This window comes from Diceros bicornis, chromosome 35, assembly GCF_020826845.1.
Source record: "Diceros bicornis minor isolate mBicDic1 chromosome 35, mDicBic1.mat.cur, whole genome shotgun sequence".
In the NCBI taxonomy this organism is placed as follows: domain Eukaryota; kingdom Metazoa; phylum Chordata; class Mammalia; order Perissodactyla; family Rhinocerotidae; genus Diceros; species Diceros bicornis.
Genome location: NC_080774.1, coordinates 29216026 through 29241551, shown reverse-complemented (window position 1 = coordinate 29241551; position 25526 = coordinate 29216026). Strand labels below are relative to the sequence as shown.

Sequence of the window (25526 nt, the reverse complement as noted above, 5' to 3'; positions counted from 1 at the left end):
GGACTGCCTCCTGGGACTTATTCCTCCTGCTTTTTCTTTTCTTTCCAGCTGCCTTTTTTTCTTGCATCAAGGAGCATATTTTGGATTTGCGGAGTGCCGGGATTGGGGCAGCTAAACCAACTTGCCTGGAGTGGAGGAGGTTTCAAATTTCACTGTGCACATCCCTTTTCCACATTAAGCCAGTCACTGACTGCCCAGCTCTGAATCCCCAAGCTCTGAAGGGACCTCCCTCCCCTCCTCCCCATGGTTAACTGGTCACTTGATCTGCCCTCACCTCCCTGAGCCTCCTTTAGCCGTGGGATCCCAGGCCCACGCCCTCTGCTTTCCAGTATTTGGTTTCAGCTTTGGGTAGAACTTTGCAGGAAGTGCCCAGCTGCTGAGGCCACCAGGTCCCCAGTCCTGCCCAAGGTGATGAGGCCCAGAAAGGTTTTTCCCCTGGATGTTCCTGGTAGAGGAGGGGAGAGCAAGGCCTTTCTCTCACTTTTCTTGGGAGATGGCGGCTTTCAAAATTCCCAAGTAACATGCTTTATGCTCAAGCAGAGGGGGACCTTGTGTGGTGTGGGGAGCGCGGGTGTGAAAAACTGCAGAGTGAGAGGAAGGCAGGTCCCTGTGTGCTGGTTAGAGTGGGAGATAAGGAAATCGAGGGCTTCCCCCCCCCATCACCTTTGCATTAGAGCAGACTGGGAGAATCAGCGAAAAGAAAGGTATCACATCTAGATTAGTTGGGACAGTAGGCTGAAGCCCTCAGATGGAATGCAGCAGGGGTGACTGGCCATCTGGAACCCAGACTTAAAAGCATCAGCTATTCAGACATCAATTTGGGGAGATGTGTGCAGAGTGAGAGAATGGCCAGATTTCTAGCCGCCTGGATCTTCATAATTACCATGGAGTCTGGCTGCGTCCTGGTCCCTCAGTCTCACCTGGTGGAGGTGAAGTGTCCACGTCAGAGTCAATGGTCCCCCTCAATACTGGCTGGCAAATCCTCACTGGGCACTTGGTTTTGCACCAGGTTTTAGCCAGAACATTGTTTTGCAAATGTGAAATCTTGCAGTTTCTCTGGAGTGAGCCCTGAGGCTCCGAGTCTCTCCTGGAAGTTCTTACTGGGGACACTCGGTGTTGATTTGACCTTGGACGTGAGCTCAGTGTAGTCACAGGTCTGGAAATTGGGTGGCAGTGGTTAGATAAAGGGTGCTCTTCCAGGCGATGAAGAATATGTTGACTTTTTAAAAGATTGTTATTTAAAAACAAATAAGCAAACAGTTTAAAGGTTATTAGAGAGACATATGGATGCTGATAATTCTGAGCTAATGTAAAAGCCGATCCAGAGGAGGAGTAGGGAGCAGAGTCAGGGAGCTGGTGAAAGAGATGGGCTCAGGAGGGAGGGAGGGGCGTGGCTGCCGCCCTAACAGCGACAGTAAACGTGTTAGAGCTGAGTGGGCCTTTGTCAGTTGTCTAGTCCAGCGGCGTGATTTTAAAGTCAAGAAAACTGAGATACGGAGGGCTTAAGTGACCTGCACTAACTCACAGGTATGCAGCTGCCGGGGCGGAACCAGAGCCACACTTCTGAGAAATTCTCACTACAGCTCTCAGAGCCGGCCCACCCGCCCCACCTGGAGGACACCGGGTCGCAGGACTAGAGCAAGACCCCTGTGGCCCAGGGAGATCGTTCAGGTTGGCTTTAAGGAAGGCCCTACCTGACAGCTGAAGCCTTTGACCCGGGCCCCCGCCGCCTTTGGAAGCAGCTCCGTGGTAGGCAGGTTGCCAGTTGGGGCTGCTGTGACATAGGGTTCATATTGTGGATGCTGAGTGGACAAGAAGGCCTCTGTGTTTATTATATTTAAAAAAAATCTGGGCTGGCCCTGTGGCCTACTGGTTAGGTTCGTGCACTCTGCTTCGGCGGCCTGGATCCCAGGTGCAGACCTGTACCACTCAGCCAGGCTATGGTGGTGACCCACATACAAAAAATAGAGGAGGACTGGCACAGATGTTAGCTGGGGGCTAATCTTCGTCAAGCAAAAAAAGAGGAAGATTGGCAACAGATGTTAGCTCAGGGCGAGTCTTCCTCAGCAAAAAAAAAAAAAATTGTGATTCCCTGAAAGGAAGTAGAAGCTGTTTTTGGGGTGGGGTGTGGGGTTGGGGTTCTACATAAACAGGATTTTGTTTTTTTAACGCTTTTGAACTCTCCCCCACCCATTCTCAGGGATGCTGGGCGAGAGCTAGTTTAGTGCCTTTGCAAAATTTTGGGAGGAGGAAGCAACATGACCCTGGCCTCTGACTGTCCTGCAAGGACAGTACAAACCAAAGGCCAGCGGGGCTGAGTGTTGGTAACCAACTCAGTGGTCTTGGTACCCGGAGCCCCTTCAATGACCCGTGGGTTAAGGAGACCAGGGCATCTCTGTACAGCTTGTTGGGGGAGTCAGTAGGAGCCCACCCAGCTCTCGGGGTTCCCCCACCCTGTCTGCTACTCTCAAGCCACCACTGCCCTCTGCTGGGACCCTCCTGTGGACACACACACAGGCAGAACCTGCCCTGGCCTTTGCAGTCACTACCTCTGTGCAGACACCGGGGACACGGTGTGGGTCAACGTGGCAGCGATCACAGTGCCAGGTGCCGGGTTGGGGTAGTGCAGCGGATCTTGGCCCTGGCGGCCTGCTGGAATCCACCGGGAAGCCTTTACAGTCACCGGGACCCGGGCCTCCCTGAGCGTCTGATTCGGTTGGTCTGTTTGGCCCCAGCTACATTATGTTTTTGAAGCTCCCCAGGTGATGCTGACGTGTAGCCAGGGCTAAGGCCCCTTGTTAGAGGGCGTGTGACCTCTTGGGACAGAAGTGGAGAACCTGGGAGAGGCTGAATTGTGTGAGGAAGCTGGGACTTGGGCCATCTGTGGGCACCTGCAGCGTGGCAGAGGAGCTGTACAGGGCACTGGCGGCCAGTCTTAACCTGTGGTCAACGCCCAGTCACTCCAACCACGGCTCTTCTCAGCCGCCACATGGAAAGAACTGAAAACAGTCCCATCTGGGATTGCTGGGTCGGCTCTGGAAGCCCAAGGGTGGCCCTGTGCCCACCTGGCCTGCGTGGTCTGGATGCCACTGGCACCCGGAGCCTAAGCCCAGTGTGGGTGTGCTTGGTGGCAGAAATGGTTAAAAACCGTGAATGCCCGCCACAGGCGTCACCTATGGTGGTGACGTTCGGGCAGGGCTGCTTGCAAGTGAGTCGTGGTGAAAGTGACCTAGCCCTATTGATGTAACCCAGTCGGGATGACCTCTGGGAAATCCCATGGACCGTGAAGCGCCCTTTGGAAAGAGTCAAAAGTGACCTCATGTGAGGCTTGGAGCAGGCTGGGCCATTGTGGGTTGATGTCCTGGTGAGGGGTCTGCTGGATTAGAAGAATTCTGAGAACAGAGCTACAGAGAAGCCAAGGGGTATGGGCTTTGCCAGTTTAGCCAGGGAGGAAGAGAGTGACCATCTTCAGGTGCCTTTAGGATGGAGGTGTTACTCTCTGTAACTAGATAGTGCTGAACTCCAGGGAGCCTATTGTAGGAAAAGCCACTCTGTGTTTTCACAGGGACACTCAGATTGGGGTAAAGGTGGTCTAGGGTTTTGCCAGACCAGCTGGGAGGTGGGCTGAGAGTCAGTGGAGGGGCCGGGTGAGGTGAGCGGAGGGGAGGGGGCTGCAGCACCCATTCCCTGGGCAGGGCCTGGCAGACCTGGAGCGCTGATCACGGTGGCCACAGCTTGCGCCTGGACCAGTGTGCTGGCCCGTGCTCCTTGTCCCATCAGATCCTCACAGACAGGTGTGCAAGGACCGTCCCTGACAGCAAGACGCTAGCATTTAGGGTCCACCTTTTCGTAACAGCTCAGGCCCACTCCTGGGACAAGGGCACATGTGCCCCAGACAGTATTCAAAGCCCAGCCTCTTATTGTCTGGGGAGTGAGCCACTGTTTCCTCCCCTTCTTGCCCTGTGGTCTTCAGCCAGTCAGTTGTGAAGGTGAGGTCAGCGTACTTGAGGTCCTTTTTGGACATCTACGGGTGACGGATGGTGTCAGCTGGGACAGGTGGGGCATGGATGCTCCTGGGCAGATGGTCTTCCAGCCGTCCTCCCTGTCTCTAACCCAGGCTGCTTCTCTGCACACACAGATGCGTCGTTCGGAACACCACCTGGGTATGGCTGCACGGCGGACCGGGCCGAGGAGCAGCGCCGGCACCGGGAGGGGCTGCCGTACATCGATGACTCGCCCTCCTCCTCGCCCCACCTCAGCAGCAAGGGCAGAGGCAGCCGGGACGCACTGGCCTCAGGAGCCCTGGAGTCCACCAAAGCGGTGAGTCCCCAGGCGGGTGGGCCAGGTGTGAGACGGGGCTTGGGCTTGGCTCCGAGCCAGCTGTCCTTGTCCCAGTGGCTCCCTGAAGCACAGCCACTCACTCAGGGTTAGGTAGCAAGTGGGTGGTGGAGCAGCCAATGGTTGGAAGTCGGAGTCACTAAAACCTCCTTCCTCATCCCTCCACCTGGGGCACCTGCTGGTGTGGAGACCACCTGCCAGGTGCGTTAGCGGGGCAATGGCAGAACTCTGAGCCGAGCACGGAGGAGGCAGGCAGCGCGAGCTGAAAGCCACCATCTAACCCAATGGGACCTGTGGTGGGGGCTCCAGCAGTGGTGCCAAGCGGGATAGTGTCCCAGCTCCTGTCCGTGTGCCCCACACAGTGCACTTGCTCCCTTTGACCAAAGGGGGTGTTGACGATGATGCCATCCATTTGACCAGGGTCTTCCCCTCAAGGTCTCATTGTCATTAACTGTCCTGCTGTCACCTCCGCTTTACAGACATGGAACTGAGACCCCCAGGTCACGTGGTCAGTATGTAGTGGCACATTCAGCAAACGCCCTGCCACACACTCAGAGACGCCCCTGGGCTGGCCCCTCTCTCGTGGGCACATAGCTCCGAGTTGTGGCAGAGCTGGCATGCCAGCCTAGCCTGGCACGCCGACCTTACTGCTCTCAGCCATCCCACAGCTCGGGAGGGGCACTTCTGAGGTGCCCTGGGGCCCAGACATGCACCCGCTGCTGGTGGGACAAGGGCACCCCTTTGACCTCTTGGGTTCCTGCCTTCTTGGGCTGAGAAGATCACTGGCCCCCAGGGTGGGTTACACCTCTCTGTCTGTCTGGTCCATTTGCCCTGATGACAGATACCTTCCCCCTTCTGCGTAGCTTGTTTCTGGGTGATTTCCAGCCCGAGTTTAAAAACAAGAGAGAAGAACCTGCTTTTCCCTGTTGCTGTAAGGAAGCGCTGGACGCGTTATCTTTTTGCTGCGGTTGCTTCTCTGCTGGGGCTGGCACTTTAGCTGCAGGACTGCTTCTGATTTATGCTTTTGTCATTTCTAAAGTCTCCAGGGCTGGGCAGTCTTCTCTTTCTGAAACGTGAGGATAAGAGGGGAAGCCAGTGTGTGACACATACCTGCCTCGCACAGCTGCTTACCCAATGTCCAGTGTCACCGTTTTGCACATTGGGGAACGGAAGTTCAGAGAGGCGAAGTAACTTGTTCGAGGCCACACGGCTACCAGATTTGAAGCCTTCTCGATTCCTCAGCTGACACTTTCCCTCAACTACCTTGCCTGTCTTGGTGCACCCCCTCACTTCTTGCTTCGCGAGTACGGTTTGGTATAGACAAGGATCCTTACGGCCTTGAAAAAGTAGGCTGAGTCCTGAACTTGAGACGGATCGTTTCTGTCCATCCGTCATCTCTGAGGGCTGCCTTCACCTGGCACTGTCTTGCTTCACCTTCAGGCCCGTCCAGGAGGCTGATCTGCCCTTCCGTGCCCCTCAGCCCTGTGCAGCTTGGCCACCCACCCCCACCAGGATCCTGCCCTCAGACCCTCATCTACACTGACTTGGAGTTCTGCCCTCATCTTTTAGCCCCCAGTTCAGGGGTTCGTCTGCTGTGGAGCCTGTCCAGATCCTGGTCCCCCCTCCCTCCTTTAGCCCCCACGGGAGCCCGTAGACATTTCTCACGTTACACACACAGCAAGAGGCTGCACATGTGTGCCTGCTGGAGCTGGGGTCTCCAATACCAGGCCCACCTCCTGGCCCAGAGCAGGTGTCAGGAGGCGCCTGGATGAGATGGGAATTTTTCTTTTCTTTTTTTATTGTGTTAAAATACACGTAACGTAAAATTTACCATCTTGACCATTTGTTGAGTGTACAGTTCAGTGGTGTCAAGTACGTTCATGTCGTCCTGCAGCCATTGCCACCATCCATGCCCATAACTCTTTTCATCCTGTAAATCTGAAACTCTCTGCCTATTAAATACTAACTCTCCGTTCTCCCCTCCCCCAGTCTCTAGCAAGTGTAATTCCACTTTCTGCCTCTATGATTTTGACTACTCTGAGTACCTCATATGAGTGGAAGCCTACGTTATTTGTCTTTTTGTGACTAGCTTATTTCGCCTAGCATAATATCCTCAAGGTTCATCCTTGTTGTAGCGTGTTGCAGAATTTCCGTCCTTTTTAAGGCTGAAGAATATTCTGTTGTACGTATAGACCATATCTTGGTAATCCATTCATTGATTGATGGACATTGGGGTTGCTTCCATGTTTTAGCTATTGTGAATAATGCTGCTATGAACATGGGTGTACAAATATCTCTTGAAGACCCTGCTTTCAAATGCTGGGTCGTATGGTAGTTCTATTTTTAATGTTTTGAGGAACCTCCCTACTGTTTTCCACAGCAGCTGCACCACTTTACATTCCCACCAACAGTGCACAAGGGTTCCAGTTTCTCCACATCCTCGCCAGCACTTATTGTCTTCTGATTTTTTGATAGTAGCCATCCTAATGGATATGATGTGGTAAGATGGAAATTTGATTGGAGAAAGGCTGTGGAGTTTTGTTCCAGAAGCCTTCTGGTTAGGTGCTTGGAGCCCCAGGGTGGATACCCCTCACTGCCCCAGAGACAGACACAGCTTCGACTTTCTGGTTTCCCTGCCTGCTGTGCACTGAGACTTTCTTCTTTCGTTTTTGATTTCTGGTTTGAAGAAGACACAGCTGTCACTTTATAGCACCCACAAGGAGCGTGGTTGTCTTGAGGCCATAGGCGCATGATCCCAACCAGTTAGGGGTGGGGGTCCCTGCCCGCCTCTCTCCTTTCCCTGCCCTCCTGGGTCGGGCTCATCCCCTGGTGCCAAGCTCGAGCCCTTTGGGCCGTAAGGCTGTTAGGAGGACCCTCCTGGGAACTCCATGGCAATGCAGGGGCTCAGTGGACTCCTGGGTTGCAGGTCTGCTCTGTGAACACCCGCCCCAGGGGTAGGTAGGGAGTCAGCAGAGGCTGGCACCCTCTTGCCTGAAACACTGTGGGAAGGACTCAGGCAGCCACACGGGGTGGATCCTGGTGCCTGATGCTCCCTGCCAACGCTGAGAGTCTATGATGTTCTCCATCCCTGGGCGTTCTCAGAGGTTCCTGCCTGACTTGACCAAGCTGTCTGCGTTTGCTCCTTGAACAATGACTGTGGAGACCCAGACGGGGACAGAAGCCCCAGGAGAAGGCAGGCTACCCCCAGGGGCACACATCCTCCATCTCTGCAATGCAGGAGGAAGATGCGCATTAGTGAGCCCCTTGGAGGCACCAGGAAGAAGAGCAGGCTCTGTGCAGGCCGTTTCGATGACCACTGCCCCTCTCCCCTGGGAGGGCAAAGCTGGCACCACTGGCCCAAAGGAAGCAAGGCAGTGTCATGGACACTCCTGGGAGGCTGGGGCCAGAGCTGCTGGCTAGTGAGTGTGACCTTCCTTCAGCAATGTCAGGAAAAGGGATGAGGATCCAGGCATCACCCCTAGCTGCCATCCTGGGGTCAGGGGAGGCAGGGCCTGCAATCTGCCAGGTCAGTATGGTCATTCCTTCCTGGGGTCCTCAAGTGTCCTGGCACCTTCCCACCTGTTTGTTCATAGGGGGGATGTCAAGGCACAGAGAGGGGAGCTGACATTGTCTAGCAGCCTCTCCTCACCAGGCTCCATGCTTTGTGACATGCTCCGTAACTTTGTTTGCTCCCCACAGGGACCCTATCCCCAGGGTGCCAGCAAGGGGAAGGCCCAGAGACATGGCTGATACGACCCCAGCCCCCACCTTCTCATGTTCAGGGTCCTTCAGTGATGGGAGGAGCCAGACAGGGCCTCCAGCCAGAGGCCTCTTGTGGGCATGTAAGGTCCGGAAAGCACATACACACTTGGGTTCAGCTGCTGCTGCTCTGCAGAAGTGGCTGTGCCCCTGTGCTGCCTTGGCAGGTGGCTGGCAGGGCCCACGATGTTTTGGGTTTTTTTGTTTTCTGTTTTTTTTTTCAGACAGAAGCCAAAGTAAATGCGTATATTCAGTTGATCACTCAGAAGTCAATTTTGCATTTTTATAAAGGAACTGAAAGCTGTCTCAGGAGTGTTTGAAGACAAACAGGCCTGCTTTATAATTTTGCCACTGGCCATCCCCACACTTAGGACATCTGGTCAACAGTTGTGTCCATGGAACAGAAATTGTGACTCTTGACTCATGCTTTTATCTGAGCAGCCACAAATTCACTTTTATGATTCACTTGTCACGGACTTGGCGATTGTTCAGATGCCCTGGGGTGGCTCTGCACTGGGCACAGCAGGATAGACATCGCCTGCACCCTGGGGCTCAGTACCCCCTGCGTTACGCAGCTCCAGGGTCCTGACTTCAATAGGACCTTAAATAGGTCCTAACTTAAATGGTCGTCCTCACCTGTCCTCCTGCAAAGTTGGGGAAACCAGGTGTTTGCGCCCGGCTGGCCTGTTCTCTTCTCACCCGAGAGCCTGCCATGGTGGGCACAGGAATCAGACTGCCTGCCTCCCTATTTGGAGGACGGGATCTGTAGGAGCCTCCTAGCCCCTGCCCTCTGCTGGCTGGGCTCCAGGATGATGTACAGCCCCGTTGCTGATGAAAGCATGGCCCCTGCCCAGAGAGAAAGAGAGGGTCCTTCACCCAGCAGCTGTGCTGGCTGCCAGCTCCTAGCCAGGAGCAGCCCGCTGCTTCAGAGCCCAGGTTTTGCACCCCCCCGCCCTCTTGGGGTTGAGGATGAGGGGTGCTCCTTGACTTCTGCCCTGCTGTTCACATTCCTGCAGCTCAGTTCCAGCTCTGGCCCTCGGCTCACCTTGTGGGCGTGGCTGACAGGTGGCAGTTCTGTTTTCCTGTGTGCCTTGGTCAGTTTTTCCTACCTTGTTGTCATGCCCAGGTCTTCTAGCCTCAGGATTTGTGTTGTTTGCTCCCTCCGCAGTCCCCTGCCCCTTCCCTGGCCTTCCTTCCACCTTCTTGTCTTCTTTTTCCAGTTGCTCTTTCCCCCAGCTTCCTGCCTCCCCACTGTTGTTTCCCCACTGTCATGGTTCTGACTGGATTCACATGCCCTTTCCAGAACTGGCACGTGTGAAAGGCAGAGTCATAAGTAACCCTGGCCCTGGGCCTGCCCTTTGCTCTTTCTTCTGTGCCTTCTCTCCCGCCCTCTCTCCTCTACAAGACGGAGCTGGCTGGTGACCAAGTTATCCCTGTCTGATGCCGCCAGCACCATTTGGTTCAGGGTTCAGGAGCAGATTTTTAGTCTAGGAGAGGTACCCACACCGTATCTTTCCTGGCCCAGCACATTCCAGGCCAGACATTCCCTGGAGCTGGCCGCGCCCTTCAGAACAGGGAGAGCTGGACTAGGCGCCATCCTGCCTGCGTGCTTTTTCCTCCAGGCTTTCCAAACCTGTGGGTGGAAGTGAGTCGTAGTGCTACCACCCACGTGAGCACCAGCGTCTCGTGCTGGGTGAGGCTCTGCCAGCTGCTGGCGCTCACAGGAGCAGGATTGTCCTCAGGACACAAGCAGGGCTAGGCGGGTTGCTGCCGCTGCTGGAAGGGCCTTCCATTGCCTTCACCTTCACCTCTTCCCTTGCTTGAGGTGAGAATGGTGCCCTGACACAGTGGGAGGCATGTGCAGGGTCAGCTGAGAGCTGCTTCTCTGAGGCCCCCCTCAGTTACGGTGTGGCCTCAGTGGACTGAGATGAGAGGAGGCGACAGGATCCCCCCACCCTGCACGTGTGTGCACCGTGTGCAGTGGACTTGCTGACTGCAGTAGCACTTCAGGGTCCTGGAGCAGGCTGTAGTGATAGTCCTGGATCCCAGGACCTGCCTGTCTCACAGACGAGAGTTCCCTGAAGGAGCCCTCAGAGCTTCGGAAGGATGCAGCCAAAACTAGGGCACAGCCAGTTCTAGATCCATTCACTGGTTGGTTTATTCGTGAATCTTCATGGAGCGCTTGTGTGTTCCAGGCCTGTGCTGGGCGCAGCAAGTTTCAGGATCAGGCACAGGGTGTCCTGAGGCTCCCACCTATGGAGCTGCTGCCTAGAGTCCTGGGGGGAGGAGGGCTGTGTGGTGTGGACCTGGGTGTCCTTTCCTGGGGTGGCTCTCAGTGAAGGTCTTAATGGCTCCCCCATACACATGTTGCATGCACTTATGCACACATACACATGCACACACACATGCGTGTACCTAGCTCATGCACACTTAGAAGATTCTCAGAGCCAAGTGGTGGTCCAGGAAGGCTCTTTGAGTGTTCCTACTGGGCAGCAAGGATGTGCTGCAAGCCCCAGGAACACAGAAAGCAGAAGCAGGTGGGACATGGGGATTGGGCCCGCTTCCCCAGCTTATGCCCAGGCAGCAAGGCTCAGGGCAAGAGGGCAGTTGCCTGAGACGGTGGGGCTCATTGGGTAGGCCTAGCTCTAGGGCCCTGTCCCCCAACTCCTGGGCCTGGGCACTTCCTGCTTGGCCTGCCGTCTGTACCACGAAGTGCTTGCCTCCCACCAGGCCAGGGAAATGGAAAGGGACATCAGGGTTGGGAGCACAGAGGGGCCACACTGGGGGTCCTGATTCCAGTCAGATCCTTCCTGGAACCCAGTGGTTCTCTCCTGGGGGCAGTTTGGGCCCTGGGGAACATGTGACATCTGCAGATAGTTGTGGCTGTCACAACCCAGGGTGGGGAAGTGTTGCTACTGGCATCTGGTTGGGTAGAGGCCAGAAATGCTGCTCAATGCCCTCCAAGGTACAGGATGCTCCCCACCCTGTACCCAATAGAGAATTCCCCAGGCCCAGATGTTGGGTGCTGAGGGCCAGGAGCCTGCCCCTCATCAGTGATCTCCCTGAGAGGTTTGGGAAAGCGGTGACTGAAGGAACAGTGCTCTGCTTCCACACCTCAGGGCTGCCACGGCGGGGTTGTCTCACACTCGCCTGTGGGTTGGGAGACCTAGTGGTGGAATGGGCAGGGCTGTTACATCACCTTCCATGAATGTGGGGCCCCTCCCCACCTGGTGCCTCCCTCGGACTGCAGTGGGGCCCGTGGGTACAGGGCTGGGCAGAGAGAGCACAGCCTCAGCCTGGTGAAGCGCAAGTGGGCCGTGGGCATGGCCAACCTCTGGCACAATTGCCTCACTGGCCAGTGGCCAGGGAACAGGTGGGGGGATTGGCCAGGAAGTCACACAGCAGTTTTCACAGCCTTTGGCATCATCGTCTGTATTAGTTTCCTGGGCAGCTGTAACAAAGTACCCCAGATGGGGGGCTTAAACAACAGGGAGTTGTTTCTCATAGTTCTGGAGCTGGAAGTCTGAGATCAAGGTGTCGGCAGAGTTTGTTTCTCCTGAGGCCTCTCTCCCTAGCTTAGAGACGGCTGCCTTCTCCCTGTGTCTCTCGCTGTGTGTGTCAATGTCCTCCTCTTCTTTTTTTTTTATATTGAGATATAATTGACATATAACATTATATTAGTTTCAGGTGTATAACACTCGATATTTCTTTTTTTTTTTTTTTTAATTTTATTTATTTTTTCCCCCAAAGCCCCAGTAGATAGTTGTATGTCATAGCTGCACATCCTTCTAGTTGCTGTATGTGGGACGTGGCCTCAGCATGGCCGGAGAGGCAGTGCGTCGGTGCGCGCCCAGGATCCGAACCCGGGCCACCAGCAGCGGAGTGCGCGCACTCCGGCCACGGGGCCGGCCCTAACACTCGATGTTTCTGTTTGTTGCAAAATGATCACCACAATAAGTCTGGTTAACATCCATCACCACACATAGTTATAAGTTTCTTTTTCTTGTGATGAGAACTTTTAAGATCTACTCTCTTAGCAACAAGTATGCAATACAGTGTTAACTGTAGCCACCGTGCTATTACCTCCCCAGGACTTACTTATTGTATAACTGGAAGTTTGTACCTTTTGACTACCTAATCTCCTCATCTTATAAGGACACCAGTCATATTGGATTAGGGCCCACCCTAATGACCTCATTTTAACTTAATTACTTCTGTAAAGACCCTATTTCCAAATACAGTCACATTCTGAGGCACCAGGGGCCACGTTGCACATTATCACAACTAGGATTGGAACCCAGTCTTCCAGCTGCATGGACTCTACCCCCTGCATTGACATCTAGTGATGTCGGCTCTATCTTTTGGGAGCAAAGGCAGCAGAGCCTCACTGACATTTAATAGGGGCATCGACGGGAGGGTGAACCTTGCCATAGCCCACCCGTAAGAGAGTCTCTGCCAACAGAGTCAGAAGAGCAGATTCGAGGGACAAAGGCCCAAGCCCAAGGAATGGGGTTCCCCTTGAGGAAGTGGCAGCAGCTCCAGCTCCACCCCTGTGGCCAGAAGGGAGGGTGTGTGCAGGGAGGCGGTGCTGGTAGGCCCAGTCGGTCCAAGGGTCAAGTGGCAGCAGCAGAGAATCCAGGTGAGGCGAGCACCAGGCAAGGAGTGGGGAGCAGCAGAGGGAGTCCGGGTGGCCGTGTGGTGACCCCCAACACCCCCTCGGCTCAGCCTCTTCCAGAGGTCACAGGCAGAAAGTGTGGAAGGAGGCCTTCTCGGGCCTGCTCAGCTCCAGACTGCCCATTTCCTGGTGTCAAGACCAAGGGTGGCCCTTGGCTTTGCTGGGTGACCCTTCAGAATTTGCAGTGACCACGAGCGAGTGGCTGACATGCCAAGGCTCCCCTGCCTCCCTTTATTTCCCCATGGAGACTTCTCTGGAGGCTTGTCCTCAGGTTGACAAGCAGGGCCACCTCAAGCATCATCTGCCGGGTCTGACTGTTGTCTGTTTCTCCTGCAGAGTGAGCTGGACTTGGAAAAGGGCCTGGAGATGAGGAAATGGGTCCTGTCTGGAATCCTGGCTAGCGAGGAGACTTACCTGAGCCACCTGGAGGCGCTGCTGCTGGTGAGGAGGGTGAAGGGGGCTGAGCGAGAAGGAGTAGGGGCACAGAGAGCTGTCTGCTCACACGTCCCAGGTCATCCGTCGGAGCCTGGGGGCAGCCCACCCTCCCCCGGAGTCATTGAGATGCCTGTGGGTGGGGGGGTCAGAATATTCCACCTCTGTAGAAGCTGGACCTCTTCTAGGGGTGGTGGGTACCAGAGTAAGACAGGTGCCAAACCAAGCTGGCTTTAATTTTTTATTTTTAATGGAATTTAAAAATAAAAGCACGTGGGGCTGGCCCTGTGGTGTAGTGGTTAACTTCGACGTGTTCCGCTTTGGCAGCCCAGGTTCACGGGTTTGGTTCCGAGGCGCGGACCTATACCACTTGTCAGCCACGCTGTGGTGGTGACCCACATATAAAGTAGAGGAAGACTGGCACAGATGTTAGCTCAGGGCTAATCTTCCTCAGAAAAAAATAAAAAATAAAAAAATAAAATCACATATGTCACATAATCGTGATTTTCTGTGGTCATACCATGCGCCTGACAAATGGTGAGCCCTCTCATCTATGCCGCCTCACTTGTGCCACCTCACCTGTCACCTGTTCCCTCTTCCAGCCCATGAAGCCTTTGAAGGCTGCTGCTACCACCTCTCAGCCAGTGCTGACGAGCCAGCAGATCGAGACCATCTTCTTCAAAGTGCCTGAGCTCTACGAGATCCACAAGGAGTTCTACGACGGGCTCTTGCCCCGCGTGCAGCAGTGGAGCCACCAGCAGCGAGTGGGCGACCTCTTCCAGAAGCTGGTGAGTGAGTTGGCGCAGGTGCACGGCAGCCGCCCAAGAGCTCGTGGCTGGGCAGGGGTCAGGCCTCTCCTTCGACCTGCAGGGGTGTACCGTCCAGGGCTCTCAGGACACCGAGATAACAGTGACAAGTAAGAGTCTGGGGTATGTCTCACTACCTCAGATGCCAGAGGGCAGGTTGCTAGAGGGGGGCTCTTCCACAACACCCACACTGGACCCTGGCACGAGGCCCACCCCTGTGTACATCGCTGGGTCCGCTCAAGGCTCCCAGTCTCCAGACTGGTCCAGCTGCCCCTTGAGGGCCTCTTTGGACCAAAAAGATGCTGCTGCCCAGGAGACCAGGACTCGGACATGGGGCAAAGGAGACTGGGTGGGGATCGGGGGGATCCTGGAGGGGCAAGCGCAGGTGGGAACCTAGCGGAGGTTTATTATACTTTATTTCATTTTTGCAGTTATCTGAATTAAAGGCTCTTGAATCACTTGGAAAAAATTATTTTTTTAATTGGGCAGCAGGGGAGACTTGGTCAATAAAAAGCAAGGTAGTGGGAAAGAAAAGTGCTCCCAGTTCTCAAAGGAGGGCCCTGGCAGAGAGCCGTGGTGAAAATGGGCCATCCAGGTGGCCCTCGGCTCCTACCAGCAGCTGTTTTCAGAACAGCTGTTTAATGCTGGAGATTTTGACAGCGACACCTTGCAGGAATCAGGACTAGTCTTTGTGGACAGGCTGGAGAAACGCAAGAGGGGTTGGCTTGTAACTGGGGAGCGAGGACCGAGGGACATCGGCTTGCGATGTGAGGGGGTCTGGTTCCCGAGTAGCAGGGCTCGGCTCTGATCAGGGGCACAAGAGGGCCCGGGCTGCCCATCTCGCCTGAACAGAGGCAGCCTTCTAAGGCAGGTCCCATCTTCACCACCGTGCAGCTGAGGAGACTGAGGAATGGTGGGTCACTTGCCTGGACACTAACCCTGGTTTGTCTGTCTCCAAGAAGAGTGCTTTCCCCTGCCTTCAAGAGCCGTAAGACTGAAAGGCAGGTTGTGGTGGATGAAAGAAGGATTTCTGAAAGGGTTTGATGGGCCAAAACTGCCAGGAAACCGTTCGGCAGAGATGGCCATGGGTCTGGGTTCGGGTCCCAGAGGCGGAGCCCCCTCACAGGACAGGAGAGGCCCGCTGTGAAGGTAGGTCAGGGGCCTCTCGGGCCTTTGCTGACCACAGGGCCCAAGAGGAGCCAAGGATGTGGCTTGTAAAAAGTCAACAGGATCAGTACAATCTGGTGATCAGACGGAGGGTTGGCAGGCCGGGCCACACCGGGACAGGGGATGCATTCGGGGTGCACACTTAACCAAGATGTGGATAAGGTGGACCTTGTCCAAAAGGAGGAAACAGTTAAGGGACCTGGAATGAAGGAGGAAACTCTCAGGTGGGAGCTGCCAGATCAACATTTGTATTCCAACATGAGAGGTTTATGTGTAAAAAGGAGTCCCCTGCTCTTTGTGGGTCTAAAGAGGGAAGCCAGTCAGTCTCTTTAGATGGAGGCTGTGGGAGATCAGGATAGAAGAGCCTGGCAGCTATCGGCGCTGCTCAGCAAGGAGGTCACCCCCAATGCTGGGAGCCCCCGTCCTGGGAGAGTTGCTTGAAGGCTCGTGCCAGGCAGGCTTGTGTGACGGGGATTCCGCCTCTGAGGTCCGCTCATCCTGATTCCAGGGTTACCCGGTCGTCTTGTGCACGTGCACTTTCCCTGGAGTGTTCTCCCTCCCAGGGGAAACCAGTCTTCCAGGGGCAGGAGTAGCCCAAGGTCACCAGGCCCCTCTAAGTGCGCAGAGCATGGCATTTACTGAAAAGCAGGGCCCCCAGCCCTCCAGGCCGCCCAGACATCCAGCTGGCCCTGACCAGGCCAGCTGGCCTCACCTTGGCTCTCGCTTGGGCTCAAGCATTCCGTTCCAAGGCATGGCTTTCCTGTTGGTGGTCCCCGCCCTCCACGGCCCTGGGCTGCAGACATACTGGAGCAGAGATGCAAGGAACATATGAGGCGCCTGTTTTGTTGATTCTCGCTCCCTGGGACCCCTTTCCCTGTGGCCAGAGAGCAGGAGGCTGTATTTTGATGCAGGTGCTCCCATCTTTGAAGAATCATGTTGTGGGAAGAAACTGCAACCGGCACTCTTCCCCAAATAACGTTCCAAAATTACTTGGAAACTTTAAAAAAAAATTTTCATAGTCTGATGAACACTGGAATTTGGAAAGTTTCCTTTGGTTTGCCTGGTGTCCTGGAGCTACCTTTGTGCGTCAGATGTTGTAGCAGAAAGACTGGATAGGGAGGTGGGGCCACGTGTCAGGCCCCAGGAACCTTGTGTTGAGTGTTCACATGTGTGCCACCCGGGCTGGGTGCTGGGGTCTCCGCAATGACAGACAGACACGTCCCTGCTCTGTCCCTTTCAGATCAGCATGGCAGGGTTGGCCCAGCACTGCTGTCAGGCTTCCCAACTGGGAGAATCTTAAGACCAAAGGGCCCACGATGCCCTCCCCCAGCCATGGCGCTTCTGCCTCTCAGGAACTCGGGAGCCACACCTGGTAGCTGGAAAGCCGGGTCTGGACTGTGCCTGTCCCCTTCCTGTGGGGCTGCACGGGTTAACTGCCACCCATCAGGGTTTTGTTTCTGGCTGAAATTTTATCGGCTCAGTTTTTTGTTTTTCTAATTATTTCAAACTTCCAGAAGAGTTGTAAAAGTAGTACAAAGACCTCCTATGTGTCAGATAGACTGATTGTAACATTTTGCCACATTTGCTTGATCTTTTTTTCTCTTTTTCGTACATGTGCGTGCGCGCGCGCGCGCACACACACACACACACACTGAATAGTTTGAGAATAAATTGCAGATATCTGCCTTTTTACCCCTAAATACTGCAGTGCGTATTTGCTAAGAACAAGGACGTGCTCTTCCATAGCCCACAGTACAATTATCAACTTGAGGTAATTTCACGTTGATGTGATACTGTTACTTAACATGCAGTCCATAAGCAGATTTCTCCCAGGTCTCCCTCGCGTGCTTTATGGCCATTTTCATTCTCGGGTTGAGGATCCAGTCCAGGTCACGCGATGAACTTGGTTGTCATGTCTCTTTAGTTCTCTTCGGTCTATACCGGTTCCTTGGCCTTTGCTTGTCTTCTGTGACATTTTTTTGAAGGGTACCGGCTGGTTTGGGTCTGTCTGCTGTTTTGTCAGGAATAGATTTGGGTTCTGTGTTTCTGGTGGAAAAAACCACCCCAGCAGTGGTACTGTGTCCTTCTCCATGCCTCGTATCAGGAGGCATATGATCTCTGTCCCATTATCGGTGCAGTTCAGTTTTCAGTTTGCTGAAAATGTGGGAATGAATTGCTTGGAACTTCTCAAAGGCACACGGAAGATGCAAACTCCTTGAGGAAAAGAAGTAGGAGAAGAATTAACGAAAGCGGTTTTGTGTGAGTTTGCTAGGGCTGCCAGTCTGGGGGCTGAAACAACAGAAATCCATTTCCTCACGGTTCTGGAGGCTGGAAGTCTGAGATCAAGGTGTGGGCAGGATTGGTTTCTCCTGAGGCCTCTCTCCTTGGTGTGTAGACGACTGTCATGTCCCTGTGTCCTCACATGGTTGTCCCTCCTTGTCTGTGTCCTAATCTCCTCTTACAAGGACACCAGTCATGTTGGATTAAGACCCACCCTAATGACCTCATTTTTAACCTAATCACCTCTTTAGGCCCCATCTCCAAATACCGTCACATCATGAGGTGCTGGGGGTTAGGGCTTCAACATAGGGATTTTGAGGGGATGCGGTTCAGTAGTAACATGCCCTCAGGGCTCAGCTCAGCTGCCACCTCTTTGGAGAGGCTGTCCTGCCCACATCATCTAAAGTAGCCCCCCCCACCCCCGCTCTCACCCCTGCTCTGCTCTCAGCCATCCGCTGTGTTCCATGTTTGTTTACTTATTTATCGTGTGTCTCTCCTGTAGGCCACTCACAGTGTTGGAGTGATTCACAGCTGTGGTGACAGTGCTTAAAGCAGGGCCTTCGTTTTGGTGGGAAAAGCTCAGTGACCAGCGGAGGAGGGAGGGGAGGAAGTGCCCTGGGGCTGACCATTTGATGAAGAACCTGGTGGGTGGTTGGGGATGCAGTGACTCATTCGGGGTGATCAGTGCAGTAGGGGCCAGGCGGGGCCTCCCGTAGCTGCTGCCTTTCCTCCTGCGCCCCCAGGTCCTCTCTGCAGCCGCCACGGGGAACAGGGCCAGAGACCAGATAGTGCCAAGGGTGCCTGGCTCACCCAGCACCTGGGATTGTCATCTGAAGAAACATAAAATTCAATATAAATGCAAATGCCTGTAGAAATAAAATTTAGGTTCGACACAGAACAAACGTCAGGATCAGCAAAAGCCTTAGGCTTCTAGTTCCTGGTCGGCTGCAGTGGGAGGCCGGGCCAGCAGGCCCCGGTGTCCGCCCTTATTTTCCCCAGGCCTGAATTTGCTGGTGCAAGATGAGGGCTGGTTTCCCATGGCTGCCTCTCAAGGTGACCTGGGGCCCAGAGATGGTGGTGGCTGCACACACCCCGCCCCGGAAGTTGTCACTCAACTGAGTGTCTGAGTAGGAGGCTAAGTGAGGAGACCCCTATTAATGCCTTTGGTTTGACAAAGGACAAACAGAATGCCTCTAGCCTTGCAGCTGGCAGCCAGGGGTCACCCACCTGCCAGGTGCACAGTTTGACACACCTCGGCCCTCTCACCAGTTCTGGGCTGGGCTCACGTCTGGGCAGCAGGAGCCTCTCTTCTCCAAGAGCTGCTGGACTGTGTGGTTCTTACGTGTCTGAAGAGATGGGACATGAGCAGGGCCCCATGGAGGGGGAGTGACCTCCTTCTTCACTGTGGTCTCCTGCAGCCAGAACGAGAAGGTGCCATTCCATGCCACCTGCATAGAGACACTTGTCCACGTTCACTGACAACCTAGAACTTTGCTGCTGGTGGCACAGTTTAAACGGGTGGGGTGGGAGGAATAAGCAGCTGTGGAAGGGAACCGTTACCTGCCCGGGGCTGTGAGTCACTTCTCAACATATCTGGGAGAGGGAAGCGTGCTCAGTGCGTGGGGAGGGGAAGCAGGTGGGAGGCAACAGCGCAGAAGAGCTGAGGTTCCTGCAGCTCTACACTGGCTGCTGCATCTGGGGTTTTACCAGAGCTCTGCACAGAGTCCCATTTCTCAGAAAGATGGAGAGCAACGGCAACTGTCCCGCACCTGTCCCACACCTGTCCCACACACTCTTCCTTCTTCCCTGCAGGCCAGCCAGCTGGGTGTGTACCGGGCCTTTGTGGACAACTACGGAGTTGCCATGGAAACGGCTGAGAAGTGCTGTCAGGCCAACGTTCAGTTTGCAGAAATCTCTGAGGTATGCATGATGCTGTTGACAGGTGCATCCCTCTACCTCCCACAGGTGGGCTGTGGGCTGGTCGTTGGTACACTGTGACCTGGGAGAACAAGATGCACCAAACTGAGGTCTGGTCATAAACCTCAGCTCTGTTTCCAGAAGCCTCTGGGTTGGCTCTGTGAGCCCTGTGCAGGGGACACTGCTGTGAGCAGACAGAAGGAGCAGCCCAAGAGCACCCTGCCTCACAAAGGACCAGGGCCTGATTCTGGGGCTCGGCCAGGTCCCCTGGACAGATGCTCTCTTGCAGCGTCTGTGTGCAGTGGGGAGTGTCGTAGTTGCCCCCTCCCCGCCCCCGTTAACAGAGGTCTCAACACAGGAGTCCTGAGGCTGACTTTGCACCTTGTCGCTGGAGAGCAGGTGGGGAGGCGTCATGCCCTATTCCTCTAGCCTGCCAGCCACCTTGAGAGCTGGGGCAGCTGAGCAGCTGGCACAGGGGAGCGGGGCTGCTGTTGCTGCGCTCTGTAGACCCACATGGGAGGAGAGCTCCAGGCTGGTACCACACCAGGCCCTGGAGGACCAAAACCTCAAGCTCTGGAGTGTTAGCATGAGGGGCTTCGAAAGAGCCCCTCAGATACAGAGAGGACAAGTGGGCCGTCGGGGCGCTGGTGGCCGTGCTGGGGACGGAAGCCGCAGCACCCTCCCCAGGCTCCAGACGGGGGTTCTCCCTGCCCTTCCACATCTTGTTTCTGCCCCCATGGCAGTTGGGTGACATTTTCCTCTTTCTGGGCCTGTAGTCCCTTTTGATGTCTCTGACTCCTCGGAGCTCTGACTTGCCTTCCTTCCTCCACCAGACAAGGATTCTGGGTGGAAAACCTCGTGTAAGAAATCAGCATTAGGAAGAGAAATGAAACTAGAAATAGGGAGAGTTGGGTCCCTCTTGCTGGGATATAGTCACAGCCAAACTGTCCTACCTGGCTCTGTTCTGGGGCTTTGTGCCGTTTTATAATTTATTACAGGAGGTGGGGTGTGGTGGGTCCTGGCGCCGATTGTCTCCCGTGGTGATAACATGTGCCTCACTGTTCCTCCAGAGCCCATGGGGCGCCCCACTGCCTGCCTGGTGCTCCTGGGAACGGGCTACACGCACCCACGGCTCCAGGCTGGCTCCTGACTTTCCTCCCTGCCCTGGTTTGCCTGGAGCATTCAGTCCATTCCTGTCTTTAGCTCATTCAGTTAGCAAACCCCCACACCCCTAACAGCTGGAATGTTGGCACAGAATCCTGAGTGACCTTGACAAATTAGAGACCTCATCCTTTAAGAGCATGGTTAAATGGGGCCAAGTTCAAGTCTACCTGGACAGGTTTCTACAGAGGAGGGAAGAAGCAATGGTGGGACGCCACTCAGGGGTCACACGGTCCCACCGACCATGCCCAAGTGGGAATCTGAGCCGAGCCCGGGATGCAGGGAGTGGGATGGCGTCTGGGGCCAGCCAGAAGCCAGCCTTCTGTGAAGCTTGCACCGTCAGGTGGCATCCACTTTGATTCTCCATCCATGTTTCAAAAAAGACTCAGAGAAATTGGAGCCACCTAGACAGAGCAAAAAGAAGCCAGAGGAAACAGAAGCAGCAGGCCATGTAAAGGTGTTGGGGGTTGCATTCTGGGGCATCAGAGCTCAGATGTGGGGGCTGGATGATTGCCTCCAAGGACAGGGAGTGGTGGAGCAGTGGTCCTTCATCTCCTCCCGGGACCAGTCCTGAGCAGTGGGTGTGTGGCTGCGTCCTGTTAGACTGGAGTTGCCCAAGCTGGACTCTGTGGAATACTGGCTCCCAGCTGATAGATAATAGGAATTTTGGGAAAAGGGCTTCTGGAGTCGAGTCAAGTTTGGGAAATGTCAAGTTAAACCAAATTTGTAAGTTTCCTTGAGGTAGGACTTCCCTGAGCTCCGAGATGCTCGCGTGCATTGCGCTGTCCAGGGGCACGTGGCTGCTTCCCAGGCTCATGTGACCACGGCACCTGATTTTTGCAGTCTCTTGTTTAGCTCCCACACCTCCTCACACTCCCTCACACCCTTTGGGAACTGCTGGTGCAGATGTATGGAGGAATAATCACCGTGCATGAGGGGTGTTGAACTCTCAGGAAAGGTACCAAAGTGCACTGTGGAGTTTGGCCCCAGTGAACTTAAAACAGCGTCATTTTCAGTCTTGAGAGGTTTCCTGCAGCACAAGAGGTTGGGGAAGCAAACTCCAAGCCCTTTCCCGTCCCTGTGCTGTTCTTTTGTTCAGAAGCCTGAGATTAACCTCAGCTTCTTTCCAGAGACGATTTCAGGCACACAGGGATCTTTTATCCTCATTTCTCTTGGTTACCTTGGACCAAATCAGTGATGCCTTCGACGCAGTTGTGTCGAAACACGATGTGCCCACTGAAAAACTCTGCTGTCCTCAGGACTCTTAGCGCCTCATACGTTAGCAAGTATGTTTGCAAGTCAGGAGAGGGTGGGGTGGAGGTGGATATGGGTGTGAGTCTCAGTGGTGGTGCGCCCCCCGCCCCAGCCGTCTCCAAAGGCAAGTGCTCTTCTGACCCACCAGCCTCCTGCGCGCTAGTTAACTGCGCCGAGAAAGTGGTTCTGTGTGCATTTACGAAGGGCCCTGTGGTTTGCCTCAGTTTGCAGGATTCTCTGTGTCAGAAACTCTCAACCAGGGGTGATTTTGTCCCCAAGAGACACTTAGAAATGCCTGGGGATTTTTGATTGTCACAACAGGAGGCGGAGGTGCTACCACACCTGTAGGTGGAGGCCAGGGATGCTGCTCATCATCCTACAGTGCACAGGATAGGCCCCCACAAGCAGAATTTCCGACCCCAAATGTCAGTGGCGCTGAGGTTGAGAAGCTGTCCTGGGTGAACCGCACGTAGCACCCAGGACGTGCCGTGTGCTCAGCTTGCCCTGTTTTTCATGCTGTGGCCCAGGACTCACCCGTGAGGTTTGCCGCATCTGTGGCTCTTTGTGGTGAGAGAAGGGTGAGATTTCTGCTGAAGGTTCCTGACCATGGAACTTCCTGCCACATCAAAGCTGCTTCAGTCGTCCCGGGTGAAAATATGCTTTTTTCTCTGCAGAACCTGAAAGCCAGAAGCAACAAGGATGCCAAGGACCAGACGACCAAGAACTCTTTAGAAAGTGAGTTCTTTCTGCCAAGGCCTCTTCTTGCCCCTTGCGGGGGTGGCTGCTGCAAGCAGATGGGGCATCTGGTGGAAAAGTGAACACAGCGCCCAGTTGGGTCACCTGCTAGTGCCTTTGCTGCTGTAGACTTCCAATAGTGAGAGCAGGGACGAGGAAGGAGCAGCACTGGGCATGGTCCTGGATGCGGGCAGCATCAGGCTGCCACCAGCAGTAGCAACCAGGAAGAATGGCAGGAGTTAGCAAACGCCCACAGACCAGACACTGCCGAGCATTTAAAATGTCATCGTGTTGTCCTCAACAGCCCTGTAAGGAGGAGTTCATCTTCCCTTTTTTTCAGATGACAAAACAGGTTTAGAAAGAAGGTAACCCGCATGTAACACAGGTCCTAAGGGGCCGGGCAAGGGGTGAAGCCAGAGTTGTCAGGCTCCAGGCCTGCGTGTTCAGCCTCCTCACTCCGGGCAGACAGTGGGATCAGGGATGATAGGTCCCTTCTCACTTCCGATTGTTAGGATGGTGTGAACAATTATACTCACAGAGAACAGCAGACGTGGCTCCCGTGCCAGAGCTTCACCACGCTCTCAGCCTTGGTTTCCCCATCTGTAAAATGGGGTAACAATGCATGTCCTACATTAGTCATGGGAGTCATGTGAGGAAATGCACCTGATGTGTGTCAGAACCCATCTAAGCATCTGTGCCCCTGGTGGGCCAGGCTCACCATCATCACAGAGAAGTAAGATGGCCAAGGCTGGCTGGGGCTCCTGTGTTGCTGGAGTCCAGGTGTCCACAGACACTTGTAAATCCGAGAGGTGTGTCAGCACCTGAGTCAGTTCCTGCTGTTCTCAGAATCAGGCCTCCAAACTGTGCAGGGGTGGATGTGGAGAGCAGTGTGCTGGTCCGCTCCCGGGGGACCCTCTGGGCTGGAGAGCGGGCCTCCTACCAGGGTTGGGACCCTTGCCAGCCCATCCTCGCCAGAGTGCTGCCAGGCTCCCCAACCCCCAGGGGCGGGGCATCAACACTGAGCCCTTTTTAGCACTTGTCACTGAGTCAGCAGGCTTGGGTTCTGACCAGCAGCTTGGCCTTCTTGGTGCTCTGGGTTTGCCCTGGTCACTAAGCAAAAGCTGCTCAAGGTTTGCCCTTGTCATTGAGGAGGTGGGAGTTCCCAGGGGATATGGAGGTTGGGGCTGCTCCCTCCGCCCCAGCACTTGCAGTGAGGGTGGGCAGACGGATGGTCTGGGTCTGCTTTCTCTGTGTGTGGCCATTTCTCACCCTGCTCCTCTCTCCGTAGCCCTGCTCTACAAGCCTGTGGACCGGGTGACGCGCAGCACGCTGGTCCTGCATGTGAGTCGCTCCGCCCGGGGCCTTCTCACCCTGGGGTTCTTGACTGCTGCTGTCCTGGAGCTGACGCTGATGTCTGTCAGTTTTTCCCACCTGCTCCCTTATCTGTCACCTTTATTGAGGATGTGGAAATGGGTGCCTCTGCCACCCAGGGGCCCACGGGAGATGGAGGGGTGAATGGAGCAGGCTCTCCAGTTGTCCCAGGTGCTCTCCCAGGGCTGGGCGCAGGGAGGGAGCATCCTGTCGCACGTGGGAAGGGCCTTGCCATCGGGGTGGGGGCACAGAGGGCAGGTGCATTCTGGCCCAAAGGGATGACCGCTGCCTCCCAGCTGGGGACAGGGTGCGTGGGGAGGCCCCCACCTCGGTGGGGCTGCCCCTGAAGGCAGTGGGGACTCACTGAAGGGGTCGTCTTACTACTGAGAAACAAAACCAGAAAAAAAAAATGGCCCCTAATCCTACTGCCTGGGTGACTCTGTTCATATATATTTAGAGCAAGTTGAACACATGTGTTTTTTTTTTTTTTAATTTACAACCAAGTCGCTGAAGTATGTGAAGTTTTCATTTCCTTTCCTGCTTCCTCCCCACAAAGGAGCAGCCACCACCAGGATTCTGAATGCGTGTGCCACATGTGTGAACATCTTTTTTAATACACAGGTGTCATGATGTACATATCATTCCACACCTTGCCTTTTTTCCCCTTAATATTATACCATGGAGATTGTCCCACTTTGCCCCAAACAGCTCTGCCTTGTTCTTTTTTAAGCTACATAGCATTCCATCAAGTGGACATTTCATAATTTCTTACCATGGTCTGATTAAGGGTTATTGGATGGAGGGAGATGAGATGAGATTTGTGGTTTGGAAGGCTCTGGTGGGTGACCTGTTGGAATCTCAGAGACCCTCTATTCCGTCCCCTCGCCATGATTAGCCCAGGCCTGCATGGCTGAGCATCCTGGCAGGGAGAAGTCTGAGCTGCCCGGGAGCAGTTGTGGGGGGCTGACCTGTGACCCCCAACGCAAGAACCTTCCTCTGCTCTTATGTCATCTCTCTGGATTCTCCTTGCAGATAGGATTCAGGAGCTATAGACCTTGAGCACGAATTACGTGCATTCCTAGTGGAGGAGTCAGTATTCCCATCTCCATTCCAAAGAGGCTTAGGCTCTTATCTGAAGGAGGGGGAGCCGGGAAGGCCCAGGGCTTTCCCCTGACCTTGCAGGGACCAGTGGATCAATCCCTTGCAGGGACTGAAACCGACACTGCTCCCTAGGGTACATGCTGCAATGTCTGGAGACAGTTTTGGTGGTCACAACCACAGACAAGGAGGTGCTACTGGCATCTAGTGGGTAGAGGCCAGGGATGGTGCCAAACATCTCAGAGTGCACAGGCCAGCCTCCACCACAAAGAGTTATCCAGCCCAGAATGTCACCAGTGCTGAGGTGGAGAAAGCCTGCCCTAGACCCTTAGAATGGGAGCCCTTCTAGCAGTATGCAGCCAGCATGGGCTTGTGGGAGCGCCATTTAGGACCTGCTTCTGGAATGCTGCTTGCATAAGCACTGTCCAAAGAGATCCAAGCCCAGGCCTGTCGTGAGAGGTGGCGGTAACACCTGGGGAACCAGTAGCCCTGGGTTATGCACTGTGTGTGTCTGTGGTTTGCACACCACAGTG

General features: G+C 54.7%; 1 protein-coding gene across 3 annotated transcripts in view; it reads left to right on the top strand.

The window, feature by feature from the left end:
• The window catches only part of BCR (BCR activator of RhoGEF and GTPase), a 129789-nt gene that overhangs the window by 62152 nt on the left and 42111 nt on the right, over window positions 1-25526 (top strand). For all 3 annotated transcript variants that reach the window (XM_058531970.1, XM_058531969.1, XM_058531971.1), the window contains exons 2-7: window positions 4139-4320; window positions 13109-13213; window positions 13807-13992; window positions 19270-19377; window positions 22464-22524; window positions 23813-23865. In XM_058531970.1, the coding sequence (XP_058387953.1) occupies window positions 4139-4320; window positions 13109-13213; window positions 13807-13992; window positions 19270-19377; window positions 22464-22524; window positions 23813-23865 (695 nt within the window). The remainder of the gene's footprint in view (window positions 1-4138; window positions 4321-13108; window positions 13214-13806; window positions 13993-19269; window positions 19378-22463; window positions 22525-23812; window positions 23866-25526) is intronic.